The sequence below is a fragment of the Delphinapterus leucas genome, chromosome 2 (assembly GCF_059928025.1).
Source record: "Delphinapterus leucas isolate spDelLeu-1000000601 "Yukka" chromosome 2, BTC_Dleu_Yukka2, whole genome shotgun sequence".
NCBI lineage: Eukaryota > Metazoa > Chordata > Mammalia > Artiodactyla > Monodontidae > Delphinapterus > Delphinapterus leucas.
The window spans coordinates 36495102-36518179 of NC_143130.1; the positions used below are offsets into that span (position 1 = coordinate 36495102).

The following is a 23078-nucleotide window of genomic DNA, read 5'->3' on the forward strand; positions in this document are numbered from 1 at the left end:
AGTGGCTTCGACAGCCGTAGTTCTTATGAACCAGTAAAGTCTGGCAGAGAAATTGGGTAGAAGCTGGCATGGTGTAGCCCATGAGCAACCAAATTACTAGGGGGTTTAGCTTGAGACCTTCTCGTCGTTTCGGTGGGTTGGGGTTAGGATTGGAGTTAGAATGCTTTGGAATGAACTCGTTTCAGGTGGAGCCAGCCCTCTGCCCTCAGGCCCATCTGGACCAGTCACCCCTTCGTAGATGTTGGGCTCTCATGCCACTGACTTCAGTTTTGATGCCCTTCTTTCCTTGCTCAGCAACCCCAGCTCCTCCTGCTTTTCTCCTGCAGAGACTAACCTAGATTTGCAATGACAGCACCTGGATAACCCCAGACTTTGTAGAGAAGGGGAGGAAATCGTTTCTGGAGTCGTAAGTAGTCCTGAGCTGTGCCTCTCTAGAAGCCGCCAGGCCTTTTCTTCCCCACAGAGCCTTAGGTATCTTTGCCTGTCAGTCTCCCCGGCTGTTCCAGCTCTGAGGCTGGGACCAGTCAGCGCTCTCCTGAGGAGCCTAGTTCAAATCCTGGGACGTCAGTACCTCTCTGAGCTCAGGGTCGTCTTCCACAAAGGGTGGTCCTGAGGACCAGAGCAGTGACCAGTGGGAGAGGCCTTGGGAGGCTGTGGGAGAAGTGATCCCACCGGAATGGGGATGATCAGAGACTGGGCCTGGGCCTCCTCTTTGCAGGACCTGGGCTTTCTCAGACTCCATCTCCCTGTGTCTTGTGTGAGCCTTATCTTCAGCCTAAACACCGGGGTATCTTGCAGCTGCTTTGCAGAAAACCATGCCGTGGATGGCTCCTGGGGGTGGGGTTCCTGCCTCCTTCCCAAGGAGGAAACATCTTTTGCTCCTTCTGCAGAAGCCTTGGAGCCCAGGGAAACCGCCTCGCTGGATATGCCTCTGTGGGTCCCCTCCGCAGGGCCTGTGACCAGCATCACTGTGGGGCTGCCCAAAATGCCCTCCTCGGGCCTTCATGGCTCTCACGGTGCCCTGCCGTGCCACCCAGGATGGGCTGGCCAGGACAGGAAGGGTGTTCCCTGAAAGCTTGCAAGATACAGTCTCCCTCCTGGTGTCAGGGAGGAGGAGCCAGGGCCAGTCTGAGCCTGAGGCTGCTGCCAGCCGGCAAGGACTCGTGTGGAAACCCCCCAAAATCTGGAACCCCCCCCCAAATCCTCCCCCCTTGGTCAGGATGGTTCCCCATCCCAGTCCTGAAGGACAGATGGTCTGCACCTCTGCAAAGGGTCTCCTCCCACAGTCTGACTCCCCCCTGGCTGGAGGGGATGGATGCTTCTTTTACATGAGAAGTGCTGAGGACCTTTACCGAATCAGACCTTTCCTGCTGCTTGGCCGTGTGTATCCAAGTGGACAGAAGAGGCGTTTTGCTTGTTTCCTGCTGGTCTGTTGTTGAGACCATGGTGGCCTGGAGAGCAGCGCGTGTGTCAGGAGGTGGCGGTGGGAGCTGAGGTGTCATAGAGGAACGTGGCCCTGGTCCCACCTGGAGCAGGGCTGCTCTACCAACAGCCCTGTCACCTGTGGAGCTACTAAGCTGGCAATGGCAGGGGGTGGGTGTCAGCACTGACTTCTCAGGTTTGGGACCTGACCGTGTGGGTGACCAGGCCGAGAGGCAGCTGGTCGTGTCCCTGATGGTGTCAGGCTGTCTGCCACCCCCAGGGCTCACAGCTGGTGACAAGAGCAAAGAGAGGCAGCTGGAGGACTTAGGTTTACCACACGCTCCTCTCAGCCAGGCCTGCCTAAGGGGCACGCAGGGTCTTGGGGCCCTCGGGTTCCTGGAGATTTCTCGGGACTTTTGTTGTAAGTCCTGTTTGTTCGTAAGTCCAGCAGAGTTAGCCTAGGTCCCCAACTAACACAGTCGGCTCTCTAGTACTGTACTGGAATAGGTTTATAATACTTATCACACAAATAATACATAAAAGACAAACACAAAAAATAAAGAAAACATTTTGACTCTTTCAGTACAGTACCTTGAAAAGTGCAGTAGCAAAGTACAAGAGCTGGCATCCAGGGGCTGGCATCGAGTGAACAGGCAAGAAGAGCTACTGACTGGAGGAGGGAGAGGAGGTGGGAGATGCTAGAGCTGAAGGATCGTCAGCAACGGGAGACGGAGGGCGAGCTGCGATGTCACTCACGCCTGACGTGGATGGCACAGGTTCTGGTTCCTTGCTGGAATCAGATGCACGTTCGCGTCTTTGAAAGTTCGAAACTTGAAGGTTTGTATGTGGGGGACTCGCTGTGCACAGGGGCTGTGTCCTTGCCTGCCCACCCTCTGTTGCCTCTGCTGGTCTGTCAGCGTCTGTCCTGCCTGCCCGTCCCCAGCGCTCAGACCTGAGGTGCCCCAGGTGTCTCGGGTCTGTGGTGGCCGGGAGACCTGGCCCCGGCGTGGAGCTGTCCTGTCCGTCTGCCTGTGCAGGTCTGTCGTTCCCTTCCCACCAGAGATGGGAGACTCAGCTGCCATCCGCGGAGCTGAAGGAAGATCTTTATTGAGATTTCCAAAGCACACCCCTATTTTGTATTTAATCAGGATGGACGTGTATCTCACTGCTCCGATTACCCTTAGGAGGTCAGCCTTGGGAGCCGAGTTGGAAGTGAAACCCAAGGCAGTGTGCAGCTGCACTTCCTCTTTCTTGTCCTTAGTTTCTGCAACCGTGTTCCTGGGCCAGGCTGGGGGCCCTCTTGTCCCAGCAGAGGTGTTATAGCCGACGGCTGTGCCTGCATCCTTAGCTGTCACTGCTGCAGAGCCCTTGCCCCGCGCCCACGTACAGAGGGGCTCATTGCTTTATTGATGCTGCACGTGGGGCACACGAAACTCAGATGCCAAGGGCACAGGCTGCCCCTGCAGCTCCTCCAAGCAGACCCCGCATCGGCCCGCACCCTGTGAAGGAGGTGGCCTGGGTCCTGGGGACACTTCCTTCTGTTTTCCCAAGAGGGTGTTTTTCCTGTTTCTTGCCTCCGTGATCTTTCAAAACGGACCTATATATACATACATGTATATGAATAGACATATACATATTTTAATAGATTCAGTAGCTACACTCATTTATCTTGTTGCTAGGTAACTGGCAGCTCTTCGTCATTTTGACCTTCTGTTGGTAACTCAGTCTTATTTCGTGAAACGATTGGAGCATTTTCTGCACTGGTCAGTCAATAAACAGTTGCCCTCGCGTCTCCATCAAGCACCTGATCTCATGAGTTGGGTTTATCCAGTGCAGTGATGAAATTGCTTTAGATCCATGTTTAAGAACTTCACAAAGACTCTTCCCCCCAGATGTTTACAAGGCGACATGGTCTGTGGCTCTTTTGGAAATAGGATCAGAAGCAGGCGTGCCCTGGTCCAGTCTTGGCGCGGTTGCTGTGGTAACTAGCCAGGGGCTTGGACTTGGCCCTGTGGGTTTGGGGCATCACTGAAGGGCTGGAAAGGGAAGAGCTGGGTTTGCTTCTTTAGAAATATCCGCCCAGTCACAGCACGCAGACTGAACTGAGGGCGATGAGATGAAAGAGGTGACCAGACTGCGGAAGCTGGTGGCACCGAGGTGAGGGGGTGAGAAGTGGTGCCAGCCGGTGGGCGTGGGCCGGGAGAAGGTCGAAGAGAACCGGGAGGTATTTAGAAAAGATCTGATGCAGACTGAGTGTGAGGGGAAGAAGCACTTCACTGTGGGCTGCCCTGAAGGTGAGGAGGAGGGGACAGCGCATTCCTGTGCTGTGAGGCGAGTGAAGGAGCTGAGCGCCTGCTGGAACACAGGACGGAAAAGTGGGTGGGCCCCGACTTGGGGTGCAGGGGGGGTCCTAACAATCAAGCTGAGGAGGTGGAACTTAGACGGCAAGCCGTAGGAGCAAGTTAGGGTTCGGGAGTGTCTCTGAGCAGGAGATACGGGGAAGCACGTCCAGGGCCCCCCGGCAGGGATGTGCATCCCGCATCGTAATGTACTGTTCCTGCGTGGCCAGAGTTTCTGTCCGACACACCCTCCAGCAGTCCCCGGCAGCGTTCTCTGCACACCATCTCCGCTCCTGTCCGCCGCGGCGAGGTGCAGGCTGGCAGGGGGGAGAGCACGCCCCCGAGCGAGCTCACCCAGGCCCTCCCGATGCACAGTGCACAGTGGGCCAGCGGCTCCAGGCCACCTGTGACAGGTGTGTGTGGAGGGCACAAGTGGGTGATGGTGATGAAGACTGGGGCACACAGGAGTCCCCTGACCAATTGCCCCCTTCTCCCCACTGCCCCGTCTCTGTGATGGACCCCCTCTGCTTGGTTGTCTTTACTCTCTCCACAGTATACAAGCCCCTGCCCAGGAACCTGAGAGCCGAGAGCCGTTTCTCCTGAACAGCGGGCATCCTCGCTTGCCCCGTGCAGCAGGGGTGCTTGGGCTGCCTCCGGCTGTTTCCTGTGCTCCCTAGTCTGCTGCCAAGGGCCCTCACTATGGGCAGGAGGGGAGACCTTGCCCCAGGAGTCCCCTTGCTGGCCTCAGCTGCCCTCTCCTTCTGCCTCCCCGCAGGACTCACCCACCTCCGAACCTCTCCCCAGCAGCCAGCTGAGGGGCGTGGGAGACCCAGGCCCTGTTACCAGCCCAGCTTCTCACGCTCCTCGTTGCTCGGCCCTCTCCTCCAAGCCCCAGGACCGCCCCTGCACCCAGGCCTGTCTGCTCCTGCCCACAGAGGCTGCATCCCAATTCCAGCCCTTTCTTTGATCCTGCTGATTCTCCCCCCAGAATATGCCCCCTTTACCTGCTCCCTCCCAGCTCCTCCCCCAGCCCTTCCAGGAGCACCTCCCCCTCTCCTCTCTTATTCTCTCCTGGGGTCTTTACTTTCCATGTGCCTCTGGGAGCATTTAATCACATCCTGCCTTCATGTCTACTATGCAAGTTGATGTTTTACCATCCTAACTGGTACTTAGCTGCTTTAGGATAGGAGCGGGGCATTCCCTGGTTCCCTCGTCCCCTCCCCCTTGTGCGCCCGGCTCAGTGCTTTTTGTATAGAAGGTGCTCACCGGGCCGCCCGGCTTAGCTCGTCCCCCTTGGTTTGTTCGCGTGTTCACGTGACCCCTGCCTGTGATCAGGCCTGCCTGGCGTCTGCTCCCAGCCTGGGAGGGTGGGGTGCGAAGCCCCATGGATACATGCAGTGTGTGAGGCAGCCTTGCCTGGGGTGCTTCCTTTCTTGCTTAGTGTCACCCTCATACTCTGAGCACCTGTGAAACCCTAAATCCTACAACGGACGTGTGATGTACTTTTAGACATTTCTTTTATCCAACGGGACAGCTTTGTCTCAGTGTCGTTGAACTGGGTTGGCTGTCACTCCCTTTCAAGCCTAGAGGTGATAATCTCGAGACAGAAACATTCTATCATCCCTTTTGCTAGTTTAGCATCTTAACACGTCAACGAGGGTTGCTCTCAGAATTCCTGGCAGTGCTGGGCTTTTTAATCGGCTCTCCGTTGTTGAGCGAGCGGAGTGCACCTGTTCTGTTACTAAGCTGCAGAGAACGTGCGGCACACACTGCAAAGCTTGTTCACAACTCATGTGACGTGACGTAGGTCTGTGGCGTGGCTGTTCAGTGACACCAAGAAGGGCAAGGCTAGACATGTTTCTCACTGCGGGTCAAAGTAAACCACGTATTTGAGCAGATGGTAACTACATTCAGTGTGTGTGCACGTGTGTGTGTGCGCACACGTAGCATGTACAGATCCGTGGGTGCCCGTGGAAAGCATGTTGAGTTCACTTTGATGCCTGAAGGATAATGTCTTCATTCTTTATGCTTATTAAAAAGTACTTAGGTACATGGGAGCAGTGGAAAGCTTTGAGTACATATTTAGAGGTGAGTCTGAGGCATCTGTAGAAGCCTGTCCCCACCCCACCCCCCGAGAAAGAAACTTGCTAATGTGTCGGGGAGCTGCTCTGCCCAAGATGCGTTCAAAGCCACTGAATTAGCCATTACGAGCTAGTCTTTTGGTTACTGGGCGTTAACGATGTACGTGCCGGTTTACACCGTCAGACAGTAACCCCCAGTCTAATCCTTCTCTTTCCGCCTCCCCTGATCTCGTGCTTTCGGGAAGAGAGAACCACAGTGAGATTGAAAGGAGGCGGCGGAACAAGATGACCCAGTACATCACCGAGCTCTCTGACATGGTCCCCACGTGCAGCGCGCTGGCCCGGAAGCCAGACAAGCTCACCATCCTGCGCATGGCCGTCTCGCACATGAAGTCCATGCGGGGCACAGGGAACAAGTCCACAGACGGCGCCTACAAGCCTTCGTTCCTGACGGAGCAGGTACCCCGTTCGTCCCTCGCCTGCGTGCTTTTCTTCCCCGGTAATGGCATCATTGGAAGGGGAGAGAATGATTGACAGCATCGCCAAGATGAAATAAGCTACGTGGGGAAACAGGGTTAAAGGCTGAGGTAGGGACGAAACCAGGGAATTTTATTTCCATTCTTCACTAGGAAACGCTCTTCCAGGGGTGTTTGTCTGATTTTGCGTCCTCTGCTTGTTAAATTTCCCATGTACCTTAACAAGGCATCACTCAAAAAAAAGACATTGTGCTTAGCATGCTAATATAGGAAAAAGCCAAGCAAAACCACAGTTCCACAGTTCTTCTGTGGTAGAATAGCGGCGGTGATCATGATGGTGATCAAAGTTTTGGCAGCTGTCACAACAATCATAGTGGCAAGGATCCTAACAGCCAGCACTTAGGCCTCTGCCCTGAGCCGGGGTCAAAGTCAGATCTTTCTGTGCAGGGTTTCATTCAATCCTTATTCTAGCCCGAGGAGGAAGCCTCTGTAATTCATCCCTGCTTTAGAAATGAGCAAGTGGAGGCTTAGAGAGCGTCAGTCCCCTGCTCAGTGGCGGGGCCAGGAGTTGACCCGGGTTGGTCAGACCCCAAAACCATGTATTTCACAGCTGTACCAGGAGCTGCATAGTTGGGAAGAGCAAACCCAGGAAATGGTCAGTGGGAAGTATTTTGTAACTTGACCGTTGCCTGCGCTGGAAGGCCTGTGTTCTGGGTCATGGTTCTTCTCCATGCTGGTCAGTAGTAGCGCAGATCGTCAGATGCCCTCAGCTTCTGTTTGCTCATCTGTGGATGAACATGAGCTCTCTGCCTTCCTGACTCTGAGGGGTACTGCAGGATAAAGGAGATGATAGACTTGAGAGCACTTTGTATATGGTGCAGGCAGGGGAAAGGGAAGTGATGTGCTGTCGGGGATGCAGGTAGGAAGTGCTAGGTCTCGTCGGGGGCTTCTCGGGAGAGAGCTGGCCCTGGCAGGCTGTGAAGGAGCCCCAGAAGATGCACAGAAACGGGAGAGGAAGGGATTCGACACGAGCCGACCAGTGAGCGCAGAGCCTTGGAGGAACAGGTGAGGAAGGCGTGTCCAGAGACAGAATCGTTTATTCTGCCAGTGTGAAGAATCTGTTCATGTCACAGGACTTAGGTTTAGAAAAAGAGCAAAGGGAGAGGAGCTAACGTGTATTCCTGTGTGGCAGGCATTTTAGCAAGGGCTTGGGTCACCCCAGGGCCCACGTGTTCCTCACCTCGAGGTGTGAGGAGGTGTGGCAGCGGAGTGACCCTCGCTGGGAGGCCACGGGGCCCGGTGGTCCAGGACACAGGGCCCAGCCTCTTTCCACCTCTGTAAAAGGACCGCAGTGATGGCTCCCACCTGGCAGGGTCGTGGAGACAGGTCAGGGAGGCAGCAGAGGACAATGTTTAACACGGGGCCGCAGTGGAATGAAGGATGGAGAGCTGGCAGGTGAGCAGACAGAAATGCATTATGCACCTCCTGACCACTAGGATCGTGAAAAGCTTTTTCTCTGCATTTCTTTAATCCTTACGTGGACCTGCCAGGGTCCATATTTGACATTAATCTCTTTACCTGTAAGTGACTGAGGGTTAAGAAAGTGAAGAGAAGAGAGAAGGCAGTGATGCAAGTTCCATGAGTCCTCCCCATCTTTCTCTCTCGGTTCCCAGGTAGGCTGTTGATGACAACAACAGCTACGTGTGTTAAGCGCCTACTGTGTGCCAAGCCTTTACTAAGTCCTTCACATGTAAGATCTCACTGAACCTCACAGAATCTCACTGAAAAAAACGTGTGAAAAAACGGAAGCCGAAGATGCTCAGTAGGGAGCCCAGACTTGCACGGTGAAGTGGAAGGGCCACAGTTGATGGTCTCCTTTTATGCCACAGTCCGTGCCTTTAGACCTAACTGTTGGCTTAACTGGAGAATACAGGCAAGGCTCATTCTGGATTCAGGGCACAGGACCTTGGTGATGAGTGACGTGCTCCCAGAAGACAAAAACCGGGGAGGAGGGCGTAGAAGGAGGGGCCCGTGATGAGGGTGAGGCCCTGTTCCATAAGCCCTTCCCACAGTCCTTGCAAAAGGGCTGAAACTGTGAAAACCTACATGGAGGCATCAGCGTCCACTTCCTCTCCTCCAAAGACAGAGAATTCTCTACTTTCCCAGACAACCTGTTTCATTTTTTACAGTCCTTCCTGTTGGCAAGATCTTCTCCATACTGAAAGTAAAACGGCTGACCCAATCTTCTGAACTGAGTAAGCATCTAAGAGACATGGAACAGCAGAAGTGCCAAGCAAGAGAAATGGACAAAATAAACTTTTCCTTAAAAAAATGCTTGTACAGCCTGCTTCCACCCTAGATTCCCAGACAGAGGATGTTACAGTTCTGACTCAGCCAAGGGCTCAGAGACAATGGCAAATCACCCCAGTTTCTGCTCCCCAGCAGACTCACATTTTCTAATTTTCGGGCTTTTGGAGCCCCCTCGGGACGGGCACTGAGGGTGGGGTCAGATGCTCTAGACTCCACGTCTTTTGCCTCCATGCAGATGGCCCTTACTCTGTTGTTACAGAGGGGCTTCCACCTAAGATTACACGTGAACAAAGGATTCCCAGCAAAAAGTGCTTGCCAACCACTGACTGGAAGGATCCCTTTGTTCTTTGGGCCCTGAGCAGTGTGTGAGGTTGTTAGAGAGGCGGCTGTGGACCCCAGCACACGGGGAAGAGATAGCCCCCCAACTCCTGCAGGAACGGAGCCCCTTTCATTCAGCAGGAAAGGGCTCCTGAGCTTGATGGGAGAATGACAGGGTAGGTAGCCACACCTGAGCTGCCTGCAGGCCCTGCAAAGAGAAGACTTTATAACAGAGTTGACTTTGCCCCCTCTATGTCCCTCTCGGGATGATGGCCAGGCTTCCTGCCGCCCATTCATTGATCCCAAGCAGCTTCCTTCCTGCCTTCACTGACAGTCATGAGCTCTGTGAGTGTGACTCCAGGGCTGGTGCAGTCAGCCTCTCTTCTCACCGTAAAGTGACATGGACAATGCTAGGTGCCCCGCCACCTTCTGGGATTACTCTGAGAGTCTGTTGAGATGTTGGCTGTCAAGGAGTCGTGCAAGTTTGACAGACATGCAGATGTAAGGTGATACTCTTACATCTGCCGCCAGCATTCAGCTCAGAAAGGAAGGAAGAGAAGAAGAATGAGTGCACTCTGAGTGTGGCAGGTGGTGGCTGGGGAGACACCTGGTGCCTTTCCTTCTCTCCTCCCACTTTCCCATGGTCCCTCCCTCCCTTCCATGAGCCCCGTGCGTACCGGGCCCTTCTGCTCCAATGACATGACTGCAGTTTGAATATGTAGGTGAGGCCATATCACACCTCTGACAACCCAACACCTCCCTGGTGATCACTTCTTGCTCTCTCATTCCCCTGGGCTGGAAATTTCCTCTCTCCCTAAGAAAGGGCTGGTTAAGACAGGGTTAACAGTGTTTGGAGTAGCTGTATCTTAGGGCTAGTATAAGCTTCGTGCATTTTTACAGCTCATCTTCCCAAAACAAACAAACGAAAGCCCCCAAGCTGTTTGTGTATCACAATGAATTTCTGAGTACGTGTTGAAGGTTGCTGTTTGTGTATCACAATGAATTTCTGAGTAAGAGTTGAAGGTTGCTGATAAGACTGTTTAACTGGCCTGGGCTTGCCCATGCTTGGCCCTAATCGCGGCTTTCTCTTCCCAGGAGCTGAAGCATCTCATCCTTGAAGCCGCTGATGGGTTTCTGTTTGTAGTGGCGGCTGAGACGGGGAGAGTGATCTACGTGTCAGACTCCGTTACCCCCGTGCTGAACCAGCCCCAGTCAGAGTGGTTTGGGAGCACCCTCTATGAACAGGTGCATCCTGACGATGTGGAGAAGCTGAGAGAGCAGCTGTGCACCTCAGAAAACTCAATGACAGGTCAGTGTAGCTCTCTCTGTCTCTCTCTCTCTCAAGACTTTTCCCTGGAGAAAAATTTCTTTCATTAAACATATCAGGAAGCTGGAGGTCAGAAAAAAAATTGCCTACAGGTGAGGGATGTATTTGACTTCGCTTGTGTAATAGCTTCATTCATCCTGTAATGTTTTAAAACTTCATTTCGAATACATCATTTTTTTCCTATATTTTACCTGCAATTAGGGCATGTCGCCCCTAGGAAGCACTCTTGACACATTAGTCCCAACCACATGCTCTGAAATGAGGGTTATGCCTCAAGTGCATGATTATTTGTGAACCTGATTATAGGCACTGATTTCCCAGACCTTACTTACCAGAAATGAAATTTCTCATTGAGACGTTTAAATACAGTCAGCTCTGCTCTAGCCCAAAATGCATGTCATAAAAATCACTGCAGTAAACAGAATCATGAAACAAAACCCACAGGGCTTAGTGGGAGAAAGTGGGCTAGGAACACAACACTCAAAAATTTGTCAGTGACAGGTAAGAACAAAACGAGGAACCTGATAAAAATGGGAGCACGACTTGACACATTCGATGGTTAAGAGATTTATAAATATTACCATAAATATGGCACTTGACCTTGAAACTGACTTGAAGTTTACTTACGGAAGTGAGCCTCAGAAGGGCTGTCACTTGGGTGTTCCTGTGAAATGGTGTAAGGAGAGTCATGTGAAATCAGGCAGAAATCAAAAACTGTAACACCAGATGTTGGACAGGCTATGGCTCATAACACACACGGTAAATTGAGGTGGCTGCTGTGTGCCTGAGTGTGTGCACTTTGTGAATTCCTATGTGGCTGGGTTCAGCTGCTTGCAGTTTTCTGTGTTCATCTAGTATGTCTTGCAGATGAAATCATGCATAAGCAAACACAAAATTCACATTCTGCTCAGATTGTCCCCCAATGGATCAATGGCATTGGAACAGATTTGCGTTTTCAAAACAAGTGTTATAGTAGAGCTGACTTATACCGTAATACTTGTATTCCACTTTATGATAGGTCTGTTTGTGCAGTGGTGTTCTTCCTGCCACACTGAGAGCTACTGGATTCTCATCCACTTCTGTGTCTGCCTGCAGAGCCTTACTCAGTGCTTGGCATGCAGTAGGCATTCAGCAGAAGCCTGGTGAGCAAATGAGGCAGTGCTTTGCTCATTGTAGTAGTCTGCTAGGGCTGCCATAACAAAATACCACAGACTGAGTGGCTTAAACAACTGACATTTATTTTCTCGCAGTTTTGGAGGCTGAAAGTCCAAGATCAAGGTGTTGACAGGTTTGGTTTCTGGTGAGACCTCTCTCCCAGGCCTGTAGACGGCCGCCTTCTCACTCTGTGCTCACATGGACTTTCCTCTGTGTCCACACATCTGTGGTGTCTCTCCCTCTTTATTTATTTATTTTTGGCTGCGTTGGGTCTTCGTTGCTGCGTGCGGGCTTTCTCTAGTTGCGGCGAGCAGGGGCAGCTCTTCGTTGTGGTACGCAGGCTTCTCATTGCAGTGGCTTCTCTTGCTGCGGAGCACAGGGTCTAGGTGCATGGGCTCAGTAGTTGTGGCTCGCAGGTTGTAGAGCGCAGGCTCGGTAGTTGTGGCGCACAGGCTTAGTCGCTTCACGGCATGCGGGATCTTCCTGGACCAGGGCTCGAACCTGTGTCCCCTGCATTGGCAGGCTGATTCTTAACCACTGCTCCACCAGGGAAGTCCCACTCCCTCTTTCTTCTTATAGGGACACCAGACCTACTGGATTAGGGCCATACTCTTTTGACTTTATATGACTTTATTCACCTCCTTAAAGGCCCTGTGTCCAAATACAGTCACATTCTGAGGTTCTGGGGGGCTAGGATTTCAAGATATCAATTTAGGGGGGACACAGTCCAGTCCATAACACCTATGATAAGACTGAATCAGATGTTGTCAAAAGTGACAGCAGTACCACTGTTTCTGAACGATAATAGTCATTTTCTCAGTGTTGGTTATCGATGATACATGAAAAGGAGGGAGAAGATAAAGGATTAAGGTGTGAGGACAGAGCCTACATTGTGCTTATCTCGTGTCTCCTGAAATGGTGACACGTGACCGTACTTGTAAAACAACGGCGCTGAAACAGACGCAAAGAAAGACGTGCTCTGCCATCCCTCAGCCTGGGGTGAATTAGAGAACTCCCTGTAGAAATCGTTGGGAACACACCTTGTAAAGTTAGATATCTGGGAGGGATGTGAAAGGGAAATAAAGCAGCCAGGAAGTGTTGGTTTGACAGCTGAAATCACCTTCTGTGGAAAGAGCTGTCTTTTTCCAGACTTCAGTGTTTGAACACAGGATGTGGCTTTTTGAAACCAGTCAGGAGACCCAGCTGGGGCAGTTGGTGGGGGAAGTGATGGTCAAGGGCAGGTCAGGCTCTGGGTCAAGGGTTTAGCCAGCGGGCTCACCAGAGTTGGGTGGACACTTCTGTCTGTGGGAAGTCTTAATGTGTCTGGCAATGTTTAAAGGGGCAGAGTGAACCACATTTGGACAGAAATGTCCCTAGAGTGGACCCTGGATGGTGGCCTTGGCATCCTTCACCTCCAAAAAGTTCCTTGTGCTCTTTTGTGACTTTTTTCTTTTTCCTTTCCTCTCTTCCTTCCTTTCTTTCTTCCTCCCTTCCTCCCTCCCTCCCTCCCTCCCTCCCTCCCTCTTTCTCTCTCTCCTTTTTTTTTCTAAGAACACTGAACACGAGATTCCCTCCTTACTCCATTTTAAAGTGCACGTTACTGCATCCTTAGCTATAGGTACAGTATTGAAAGCAGATCTCTAGAACGTACTCATCTTGCATAACTGAAACTTTATACCCATTAAGCACAAACTCCCCATTTCCCCTTCCCCCCAGCCCCTGGTAACCACCATTCCCCTCTCTGCCTCGATGAGCTTGACTACTTTAGGCACCTTGTATAAGAGGAATCAGGCAGTATTTGGCCTTCTGTGACTGGCTCATTTCACTTAGCATACTGTCATCCAGGTTCAAACCTATTGTTGCAAATGATAAGACTAACTTCTTTAAGGCTGGATAATATTCCATTGTATGTATATACCACATTTTCTTTATCCATTCATCTGTCAACGGGCATTTGGATTGTTTCTGCATCTTGACTATTGTGAACAATGCTGCAGTGGACGTGGGAGTGTAGATAGCTCTTTGAGATCCTGCTTGCAGTCCTTTTGGATATATACTATAGCCAGAAGTGGGGCTGCTCCCAGGCAGGGTTGATTCTCACCCAGGCTCTCCTCATATAACAAAAAAGGTGTTTACTAGAAGCTCTAAGTTTATGTTCGAACTGGCTTTGCAACACCAGCAGAAACTGTTAGCCTTCCCAGTACTTCCAGCAAATGTCCCAGGATTGGCTCTCTTGGATCAGCTTGGGACACCCTATTCCGGTGGCTAGGGAGTCTGAGCCAGGGTGTGAGGCCAGCTTCTCCATCCAAGGCACTTGGACCCAAGAGTTGGGGAGATGTGATTTCCCAGAGGAAATTAGGGCAGTCACTAGAAGTTGGCCCTGGCTGGGAGAGCCAGGCTCTGGGCGTTAGAAGTGATGCCCATGGGGAAGGATGGGCGTTCTCCTGGAGAACGGGGAGCACCTTCTCCTCTTGCTGGGAATGCTGGGGATATTGGGGTTACAGGATTCTGAGCTGAAGATGGAGCCAGTGTCAGTTATGAAGGAGGGCAGTGATCAGGTAAAAGTTTGATGGAGGGAGGGGCTGCCAAAATAATTACTGTGGGTCTTGGAGTGACCTGAGCCCCAGCTCACTGTGTGGAAGGAGAGGAACCAAGGAGAGGCCCAGGCTTTCTAGGTGGTGGCAGAGCCTCTGACTATAACTGGATGTGCCCGAGGGGTGGGGTCAGAGGGCAAGCAGCACAGAGACCTGCCCAGCAGGGTGCAGAGAGAGCGAGTCCTTCTCTGTATCTTCCATGATCTATCCCAAGACCCCACCCACTCACCACCACTGTGGCTGCTGAACCCTGGAAAGCGCTGATCCTGGCGAGCAGAAACTGGAAACGCCTTGTCAGTGACCCTGTGCTGTGCAGGAAGTGCCTGGCGGCCCCAGCTGGGAAGCGGACGTGGAAGAGGATAACCCGTGGCCTTGTCAAGACTAGGTTTATTTGGCCCATTTCCCCACTCTGCTCTTCTGTGGCTCTGTTTCTGCTTGACTCTTCCTTCATTCAGAGAATTGGGTCAGCCTTTTGGTTCAGTATAGGGAAGAACTTTGCAATAGTTAGAACTGTCCAAAGGCACAAAGAGTGCAAGCCAAGGCTGGATTAACCTTCCTTCCTTCCTTCCTTCCTTCCTTCCTCCCTTCCTTCCTCCCTCCCTCCCTCCTTCCCTCCCTCCCTCCCTCTCTTCCTTCCTTTCTTTTCCTTCCTTCTTTCCTCTTTCCCCCTCTTCCTTTATCCAGTCACTACTTTTTAAAAATCATTGGGGACTTCCCTGGTGGTGCAGTGGTTAAGACTCTGTGCTCCCAACGCAGGGGGCCTGGGTTCGCTCCCTGTTCGGGGAACTAGATCCCACATGCATGCCGCAACTAAGAGTTCACATGCCACAACTAAGGACCCTGCCTGCCTCAACCAAGACCTGGTGCAACCAAATAAATAAGTAAATAAATTTTTTTTAAAAAATCATTTATTCATTCATTCAACAATTACCTGTTTTGCATGGCCATAGAAAGGTCATTTGGGTTGCAGCCTCTCCTTCCCAATCACCGACAGGAGTTTCCAGCTGTTGTTGAATGAATGGACCCCCATTTCTTAATTGTTCCAAATTATTTGTGATAATTTGGGGAGAGCCCCAGCCAGGTCGGTCCCTGAGGCCTTTGGCTGGAAAGCTCCAGTGCATGATTCACATGTCCCAGTCAGCTGTGATTAAGCTTCCCTATCTCCCCGAGAGCTTCGCTGGAGTCCAGAGATACTTTCAGCCTTGGATCACAGGATTTGGCCGGGCCGTGGTCCGGGCACAGATAGCAGCTCACCAGGAAGCCATGCTCAGCCGGCTCTGCCGGCTGACCTGTCATCACGCTGTTTCTGAGAGCGGTTAAAGATGCCGCATCTGCTGTGCAGTCTCCCTGCTCGTCCGCGAGAGGCGGCGCCTTTGGGACCCATCGCACGTTTTGCTTTTATTTTCTCACTCAACCCTAACAGTGAACTATTAATAACTACAACAAACTCTCTTACATTCTTATAGCACGTTTTTACCACTTTAGTGGATATGAACCCAGGCTGCACCTGCATCTCCTAAGAGCATCTTAGAAATCATAGGCCCCCTGGGCCTAGACTCAAGAGCTACATTTTAATGAGATCCCCAAAGGATTTATATGCACATTCTAGATTGAGAAGCCCTGAACTAAAGAATTTAGCAAGTTGTGGTTGGGGTCTTGCAGCTGCTGGGGTCGGGGACATCCTTCGACTGCTGGGACCGGCAGGAAGCGGTGGGATTGGCCCCAGAAACCTCTTGGATTTGCCCAGCTCTCAGGCCCGAGGCCAGGCCTTTGGGGAGAGCAGTTGGAGGAGCAGCCCTTAGAGGCTTGATGCCCAGGGCACTGGCTGGCCAGGCAGCGGCATGAGCATGCACAGAGCAGCCTGCAGCCCTGGGACCTTGCTCTGCAGTCCACACATGGCAGACTCTCCACCAGGGTCAGGAGGAGGTTTGCAGGGTCGGCAGTTGGCATCCTCCCCTGCACAAGAGGAGGAGAGCAAGGAGCTGAGGGCGGGCTCACACTGCGCCCTCGCGGACCCTCTGGAGCAGAAGCAAACTAGTTACGCATGGCACCGCAGAGGACAGCAGGCCCGCCTGGGAAAAGAGCTGACGGTAGTCAGCATTCAGCCTCACCCACCCAAGGCAGCTGGGCCTCCGTCGTAACATTTTGCAAAGGAGGGCAAGGACAAAACTGTGTTGGGCTCAGCCACGCAGTTGGGTCCTTCCGGGAAGAATGTCAGGCCAATAATTGGTCCCCCAGGGGTCCCATGAAGTCCACCCCTGTGATATCAGCTCTGGAAAAATATAGTCTGTTTCCAAATGTCAGTCATGAAGGTAACTTCATGAAAACCATACTTGCAAATCTATAGCTTATTTTCTTTGGAATAGCCACACTTAGTCTTTGGACTAACGCCAGACTCAACTCCTAAACACATTCATCAGTCCCTTTCTTGCCATATTAGGTAACGTAGATAAATGTGCCCCCCCCAAAAAATCCTTATTTTATCTGAGTCAACTATTAACACTGTTATTGGGTTTCTGCTGTTTTGAGATAGAAATAAAGTGTTTTAGTGGCAAGCAAAGCATGTTTATTTGATTCAGGCTCCTTAGAAATTGCGCAGTTGTGTAGTAAACACTTAGGCCACCGGAAACAGCGTTTAGAGTTGGGTCGCCAGAGGTGCTTGGTAAATGCACGTGAGAGCGCAATCGGAGAATCACGAGCTGGTTAGTTTCATGTCTTTCTAGTGACTTTTCCACTAGAAACCGCAACCTACTTAGATCTGTTATCCCAGATGTTTCTCTGGCGCCAGTTCAGTTCTTTCTCATTGTTAAATATTTATACAACCTGCCTTGTTTTGCTTTGCTACATACATAGCATGTTGTTGCTGCTGAACTGTTTGTGTTTTTCTCACATATTTTATGTTGAAAGATATTTCATGAATCTGGACAGATTTCCAGCTTGGGTTGCTGGGTTCATTATCACTCTGGTGTCACCGCGGATAAAGGAGTTGGGCATTGTTTTCACACACGTCGCAGATTGTGGCTGGACGGCCAGCTTCCCTGCCATCAAGGAGAGCAGAGAGAGCTCACCCCAGCCTGCATGTGTGCTCACCAGGGCGGCTGAGGGGTGAGATGGGGTGGGCACGGGGGCTGAGGGGAGACCACTGGGGGTCGTGGAAGCATCCCTACGCTTGGAGTCAGGTGGACCTGGTGACAGTTCAGTTCATGGCCCTTTATTTTGTGTGAATGACTTAATCTCCCTGGACTAAGTTTCCTCACCTGTAGATGCAGACAATAATATGCCCCCTACAGGACTGCGTTGAAGCATGCACGGCAGGACATATGGGATAGTATTAATGATTGTGTTTGAGAATTGTGGAGATTTCATGCACTTTTTTTTTTTCGCGGTACGCGGGCCTCTCACTGCTGTGGCCCCTCCCGTTGCGGAGCACAGGCTCCGGACGTGCAGGCTCAGCGGCCATGGCTCACAGGCTCAGCCGCTCCGCGGCATGCGGGATCTTCCCGGACCGGGGCACGAACCCGCGTCCCCTGCATCGGCAGGCGGACTCTCAACCACTGCGCCACCAGGGAGGCCCTCATTCACTTTTAAATAACTGAAAATTATATTTAAATTAATTATATTGTGTTAAAATTATATTTAAACACTGATGTGGATCAGTGGTTTTCCAAACTATCTGTCTTGCTTGCTTTATTTCTCTTCTTACCCCTATAAAACCGGTCTTAGGATTTTAGGAGCCAGCCTGGGTGGGGGGAGGCAAGGTAACGAGGGTGTGGGAATTATCCTGGGGCGGTGATGCAGACAGGGGTTAGGATGGTGTCTTAGTTTCCTTGAGATGCAGTTACAAATTACCACAAACTGGGCAGCTTAAAACAACAGGAATTTACTCTCTCACAGTTCTAGAGGTCAGAAGTCCAGAATCAAGATGTCAGCAGGGTCGAGTCCTCCTGTAGGCTCTGGGGGAGACTCTCTCAGCTTCTGATTGTGGCCAGCAATCCCTGACGTTCCTTGACTTGTAGACACATCACTCCCATCTCTGCCTTCTCATCACATGACGTGTGTGTCTCTGTGTCCAGAGTTCCCTCTTCTCACAAGGATGCCAGATGTACTGAATTAGGAGCCACCCTGATAGAGTATGACCTCATCTTAACTTGGTTATAGCTGCAAAGGCCCTATTTCCAAATATTGTCACATTCACAAGTTCTGGGTAGATGTGCATTCTGCAGACCTACCATTCAACCCAGTACAGGAGGTGCAGGGGAGTCGGAGATTCAAGACGTGTTTAGGCAGCAAAACCAACAGGGGGAGATGATCCACTGACCCTAGTTCTATCACTACCCAAATTATGTTTAAAAAGCTGATGATCTAGGGCCTTTGGTGACCTTTTGTTGCTGCCTGGATTGTCACTGACAAGTTTCTTCCACCAGAAGTGAGTTGGACTGGGGAGAGCTGGAGGTACCCCCTCAGTGGCCCCGACTTGTCATGTTGAATCAAGTCACAAAGCTCATCCCTTCCTGTCATGCGTTTGCACCCCAGTGGATCCCTTTGGACCCATCAGCCTGCTTTCATGATCAACTTGACTACAATGCAGAATGTGCTCAGTGTACAGTGCTGGGAAGCAAAGAGACTCAGTGCTGTTCCTTGTGTATAACTGTGGGTCACCCTGCAGCGTGAGTCGACGGTGTCACGACCCCAGGACTGGGCCTTGCAGCCCAGTGGGTGGGGTGGATTTTGTGTGCCCCTCCCCCAACTATGCATGGCGCTCCTTCAGATCTGAGCCTCAGCAGAGGTAGGGCTGTGCTCTCCCAGTTCCTCTCCTTCATGCTCGCCCCCCCTTCACTTCCTTCTGGCTGGACCTGCTGACGCTCGCCCCCATCCATCTGAAGGAGGGGGAAGCCTGCCCGAAGGCAGGATACAGAGCAGCCTCTCAGAGCTGGTGGGACCTGGCATTCAGTCACCCCTCCCGACCGGGATGGGCAGTCTCATTCCCGCCTCTCATGCTCCCTCCAGCTCCTAGCCTGGGCTTCTGTCTCTCTCTGCCTGCCTTCGTTCCGACCTGATTCACTGCGTGATATCTGAGTCCCGCCCACTGCCCCCTGTCTTGGGCCAGACCTGCCACTTGGCGCTGTCTTCACGGACAGAGCAGAGCCAGCCACAGTCCAGAGCCAGGGCCAAGGCCGTGTGGTGCTGAGAGCACTGGAAGGTCGCCACGGCTGAGGGCAGGCTCAGACGGGGCGAGAGCAGGGGTCCAGGTCAGGGCCTGAAGCTAGAGAGGGAGCTGGGTGATGCTAGGATGGCCGAGGGCAGGGAACAAGCAGCGCACATCTGAGAGGGGAGGTGGAGTTTGTCCTCCAGCTTGGGCCGTGTTCTGCTGTGACACAGACCTGGCCTGCTCAGGCCTGTCTCTGCCCGTCTTCAAGGTATAGAATCAGTTTCCAGATGTAGGACTTAGAAGGTTGGTGCAGCCACTGTGCCTGCGTTTCCTGAGGCTTCCTTTGGAGTCGGGCCCTGCAGCTAGGGCAGGGCACCCATCCCCTCTCCAGACCCAGACTCTTTTCTCTTCCTGTCCTTGCCTCCCCTTGTCTCAGGACCTGTCCTGCGTTGTCTGGAGTAACAGCTTGTTGGGAAAGGGTCCAAAACTTAAGTGTGCCCAGCTTTACAAGTCTGCAAGAGGCCTGCCTAGGAATGGCACTGAATGATTGGGTTTTCCATTCATCATGGAGCACACCTCTGCAAGAGAAGTTACGGAGAGGCGCACAGACTCCTGCACAGAGGGGCTTCCAGGAAGGCAGGGAGGCATCCAGGGATGCAGGTGAAACAGCCGCCACTGGGAGCCTTGTGTTCATTGTATTTATGTACAGCCAAGTGGATTCTCCCCTTTGGTGTTAGAGAATCAGCCGCTTCCCCTTCAAGTGAGGGCCTCCCTGGGTGAATCGAGGGAGCCCTCGGCCTCTGCCCAGGCTGTGCCAGGTTTGAGAAGAGAGGGGAGCAGGGCTGCCATATCCAGGGAGAGAAGTAGTCTTTTCCCAACTAGCAAGAGCAGTGAGTCTGTCCTGAGAAAGGGAGAGCCTGAGGTTAACGTTCTTAAATAGGTCAGCATACACATTTTCCATCCCATTATAAAGGTATGTGAATTAGACTTGAGAACTCTAAATCTTGCTTCAAATTCACGCCCAGATTTAACCATATCAAAGAACCACTGGTGCGTTTCTCTGAAACGCTAAAATCACCCCCTAAAGATCTGTCCTCTACATGCTCATTTCTGTATCCTGGCTTTTCTTGAACTGAGGAACATGCAGGAGGCGCTTGAAACACAGCTGCTTTGTAAATAAGTTTTTAAATTCCCAGCCCCTGACACAGTGGTTCTCAAGCTTGATGCACATCAGAATTTTATTGGATGTTTTAAAAATTCTAATGTCAGGGCTTCACCACGTTTCTCTGATTTTAATTAATTATGTTGTGGTCAAGCCCAGGCATCTGTATTTGTAAGAGCAGCCCTGGTGATTCCAGTGTGAACTAGAGGTTGAGAATTGCTGTATCCTGGTGTATCCGCCGCCAAATAAAACCCAATCCAATCAAATAATACAGCCCCATCTGTTTTACACTAGGAGAGAGATTTCAGCAAGATCAAAATAACAAAGAAACAAAATGTTAAAAATGTAATCGTGTAGCAATACGGTTGAAAAATGAGCAGCTTCAGCATTTTAGAACCTGTTTGCAAGAGTCTTGATTTCTTAATGAGGTATCTTTTGTCCTAAGTTTGATGCTCAAGAAATAAAGACCTTTTTTTTCCTTCCATGTGTGAGAGGAAACTATAACAAAAATAATCTATAAGTAGCATTGTTTTTAGGCAGATGAAATTATTTGGAGTTAGTTTAGGACATTTGAAAAGACACATGGAGTCATTGCTTCCTGCTGGTATGATTTCGGTTTCAGTAATATTCTCACGTGATGGTCACATTGTTTAATGCTTTGGTTAAAAATAACTTGATTGCAAAAACCCCAGCGTGATCAAGAAAATTAAAATAGTTTCCTTTGGTTTCACTAAAAAGAGACATATTTCCTCTGAAAGGTTGTGACTCACGCCAAATGGTTAAATAAAAATGCACATATAGTACTGACCTTTCCTGTTTATTGCTTTCTCAATAGAAGCTAATTGAGGAAAACATCTACATTCGGCTTTCCCTTTGTTTTTGTTTTTTTAACATCTTTATTGGAGTATAATTGCTTTACAGTGTTGTGTTAGTTTCTGCTGTATAACAAAGTGAATCAGCTATACGTATACATATATCCCCATATCCCCTCCCTCTTGCGGCTCCCTCCCACCCTCCCTATCCCACCCCTCTAGGTGGTCACAAAGCACCGAGCTGATCTCCCTGTGCTATGCGGCTGCTTCCCACTAGCTATGTATTTCACATTTGGTAGTGTATATATGTCCATGCCACTCTCTCACTTCGTCCCAGCTTACCCTTCCCCCTCCCTGTGTCCTCAAGTCCATTTTCTACGTCTGCATCTTTATTCCTGTCCTGCCCCTAGGTTCTTCAGAACCTTTTTTTTTTTCTTTTTTAGATTCCATACATATGTGTTAGCATATGGTATTTGTTTTTCTCTTTCTGACTTACTTCACTCTGTATGACAGACTCTAGGTCCATCCACGTCACTACAAATAACTCAGTTTCGTTTCTTTTTATGGCTGAGTAATATTCCATTGTATATATGTGCCACATCTTCTTTATCCATTCATCTGTCGATGGACACTTAGGTTGCTTCCATGTCCTGGCTCTTCTTTTCTTATCCACCAGTTTTCTCAGGCTGTGATCTGACGGGTGGGTTTCAGTTCTCCCCTCTCTGGTGATGATGTAAGTTACTCTCCAATGAGTGACTGACAGTGTCATTCTTTAACCTTGAGTTGAAGGCTCATATTCTGGGGATCTAGAGTCACTAGAGCTGTGCATTGTATGGACCTCAGAGGTCACAGGGCTGACTCTTCTCTGGATCACGCAGCTCCTTCCAGAGCACGCCTCTGGAGTGGGCGCCTGGCTCCTTCTGGAATGTCCACAGGGGCAGAGCTGACGGCCTCGGCAGACAGCCCTGTCTGCTTTGGGATATTATCCCTGTGCTCAGTCAGTTTGGTCACCCCAGCCCCTGTTCTGACCAGCACAGCTGACTTGTCTGATAGGACTGGGAGTCTGCACACACGCACACAACACACACACGTGGGGTGGCGAGTGAAGGACATGGACTTGGGAGACAGAGTCTGCCATGAGTCTGGGTCCTGGTTTCACCCTCGCCCGGCGAGGCAACCTTGAACAGAGGCCGGGTTCTCCCTGGGCCTTGGTTTCCTCCTCAGGGTTGGCGTACAGCTGGTGCCTAAGACGGTGCCTGGCCTGTGCTGCGTGCTCAAAGCTCGTGGGCATCCACTCCCTGCAGCCGGCAGCCTTGGTCTCAGGTAGAGTCCCCAGACACCACGCCTGGTTGGGGGTTCGTGCACACACCTCCTAAAAGAGCCCCCCGAAGAGGAATGGTGAGGGAGAGGCAGTGTGGGTCAGAGGCGGCGCCACGCCAGGTTGGGTTCAGGAGAGGTCAGCTTCAGCCTGATGCCACAGGGAGCTCGTGCCAGAGTTTGTCCCACCCGGAGGAAAGGAAGACGGCTGTCGTTGGTCACAGACCTCGAGGGGTGCGTGTAGCTCCCGGGCACCTTTAGGCCAGGCGGCTTCCAAGTGGCTCCAAGCACAGGCCTCTGAGAAGATGCACGTGTGAGCCGTTAGCTGAAGCACCTCCAGCAGCTGGAAGAGGGATCTGCTGGTCAGATTGTACAAGAGATCCAGGGAACTTGGCTGAGACAATAGCAGTGGCCATGACATCCCTCGAAGTAAAGAAGCCCGAGGCGGGAGATGACGATCCTCAGGCTTGCCCACAAAAGCAGCTGAGGTTTGTCCTAGACAGCCTGACAAAGCAAGTCTTTGGATTCGCCACTGTCCCAGCTCTCTAGCACTGGCAACAGCCAGGCCCAAGGCAGAAGCCAGCTCCCAGGGCTTGACCACTAAGTCTTCATGGAT

General features: G+C 51.4%; 1 protein-coding gene across 1 annotated transcript; it reads left to right on the forward strand.

Moving 5' to 3' along the window:
* The first annotated feature begins 6000 nt into the window (after positions 1–6000).
* On the forward strand, positions 6001–19236 carry LOC149749983 (aryl hydrocarbon receptor nuclear translocator 2-like). Its single transcript, XM_089906221.1, has 4 exons — positions 6001–6029; positions 6088–6301; positions 10042–10255; positions 19130–19236. Exons 1-4 carry the CDS (start codon positions 6001–6003, stop codon positions 19234–19236), a joined length of 564 nt encoding a protein of 187 aa, XP_089762347.1.
* The last annotated feature ends 3842 nt before the right edge of the window (positions 19237–23078 follow it).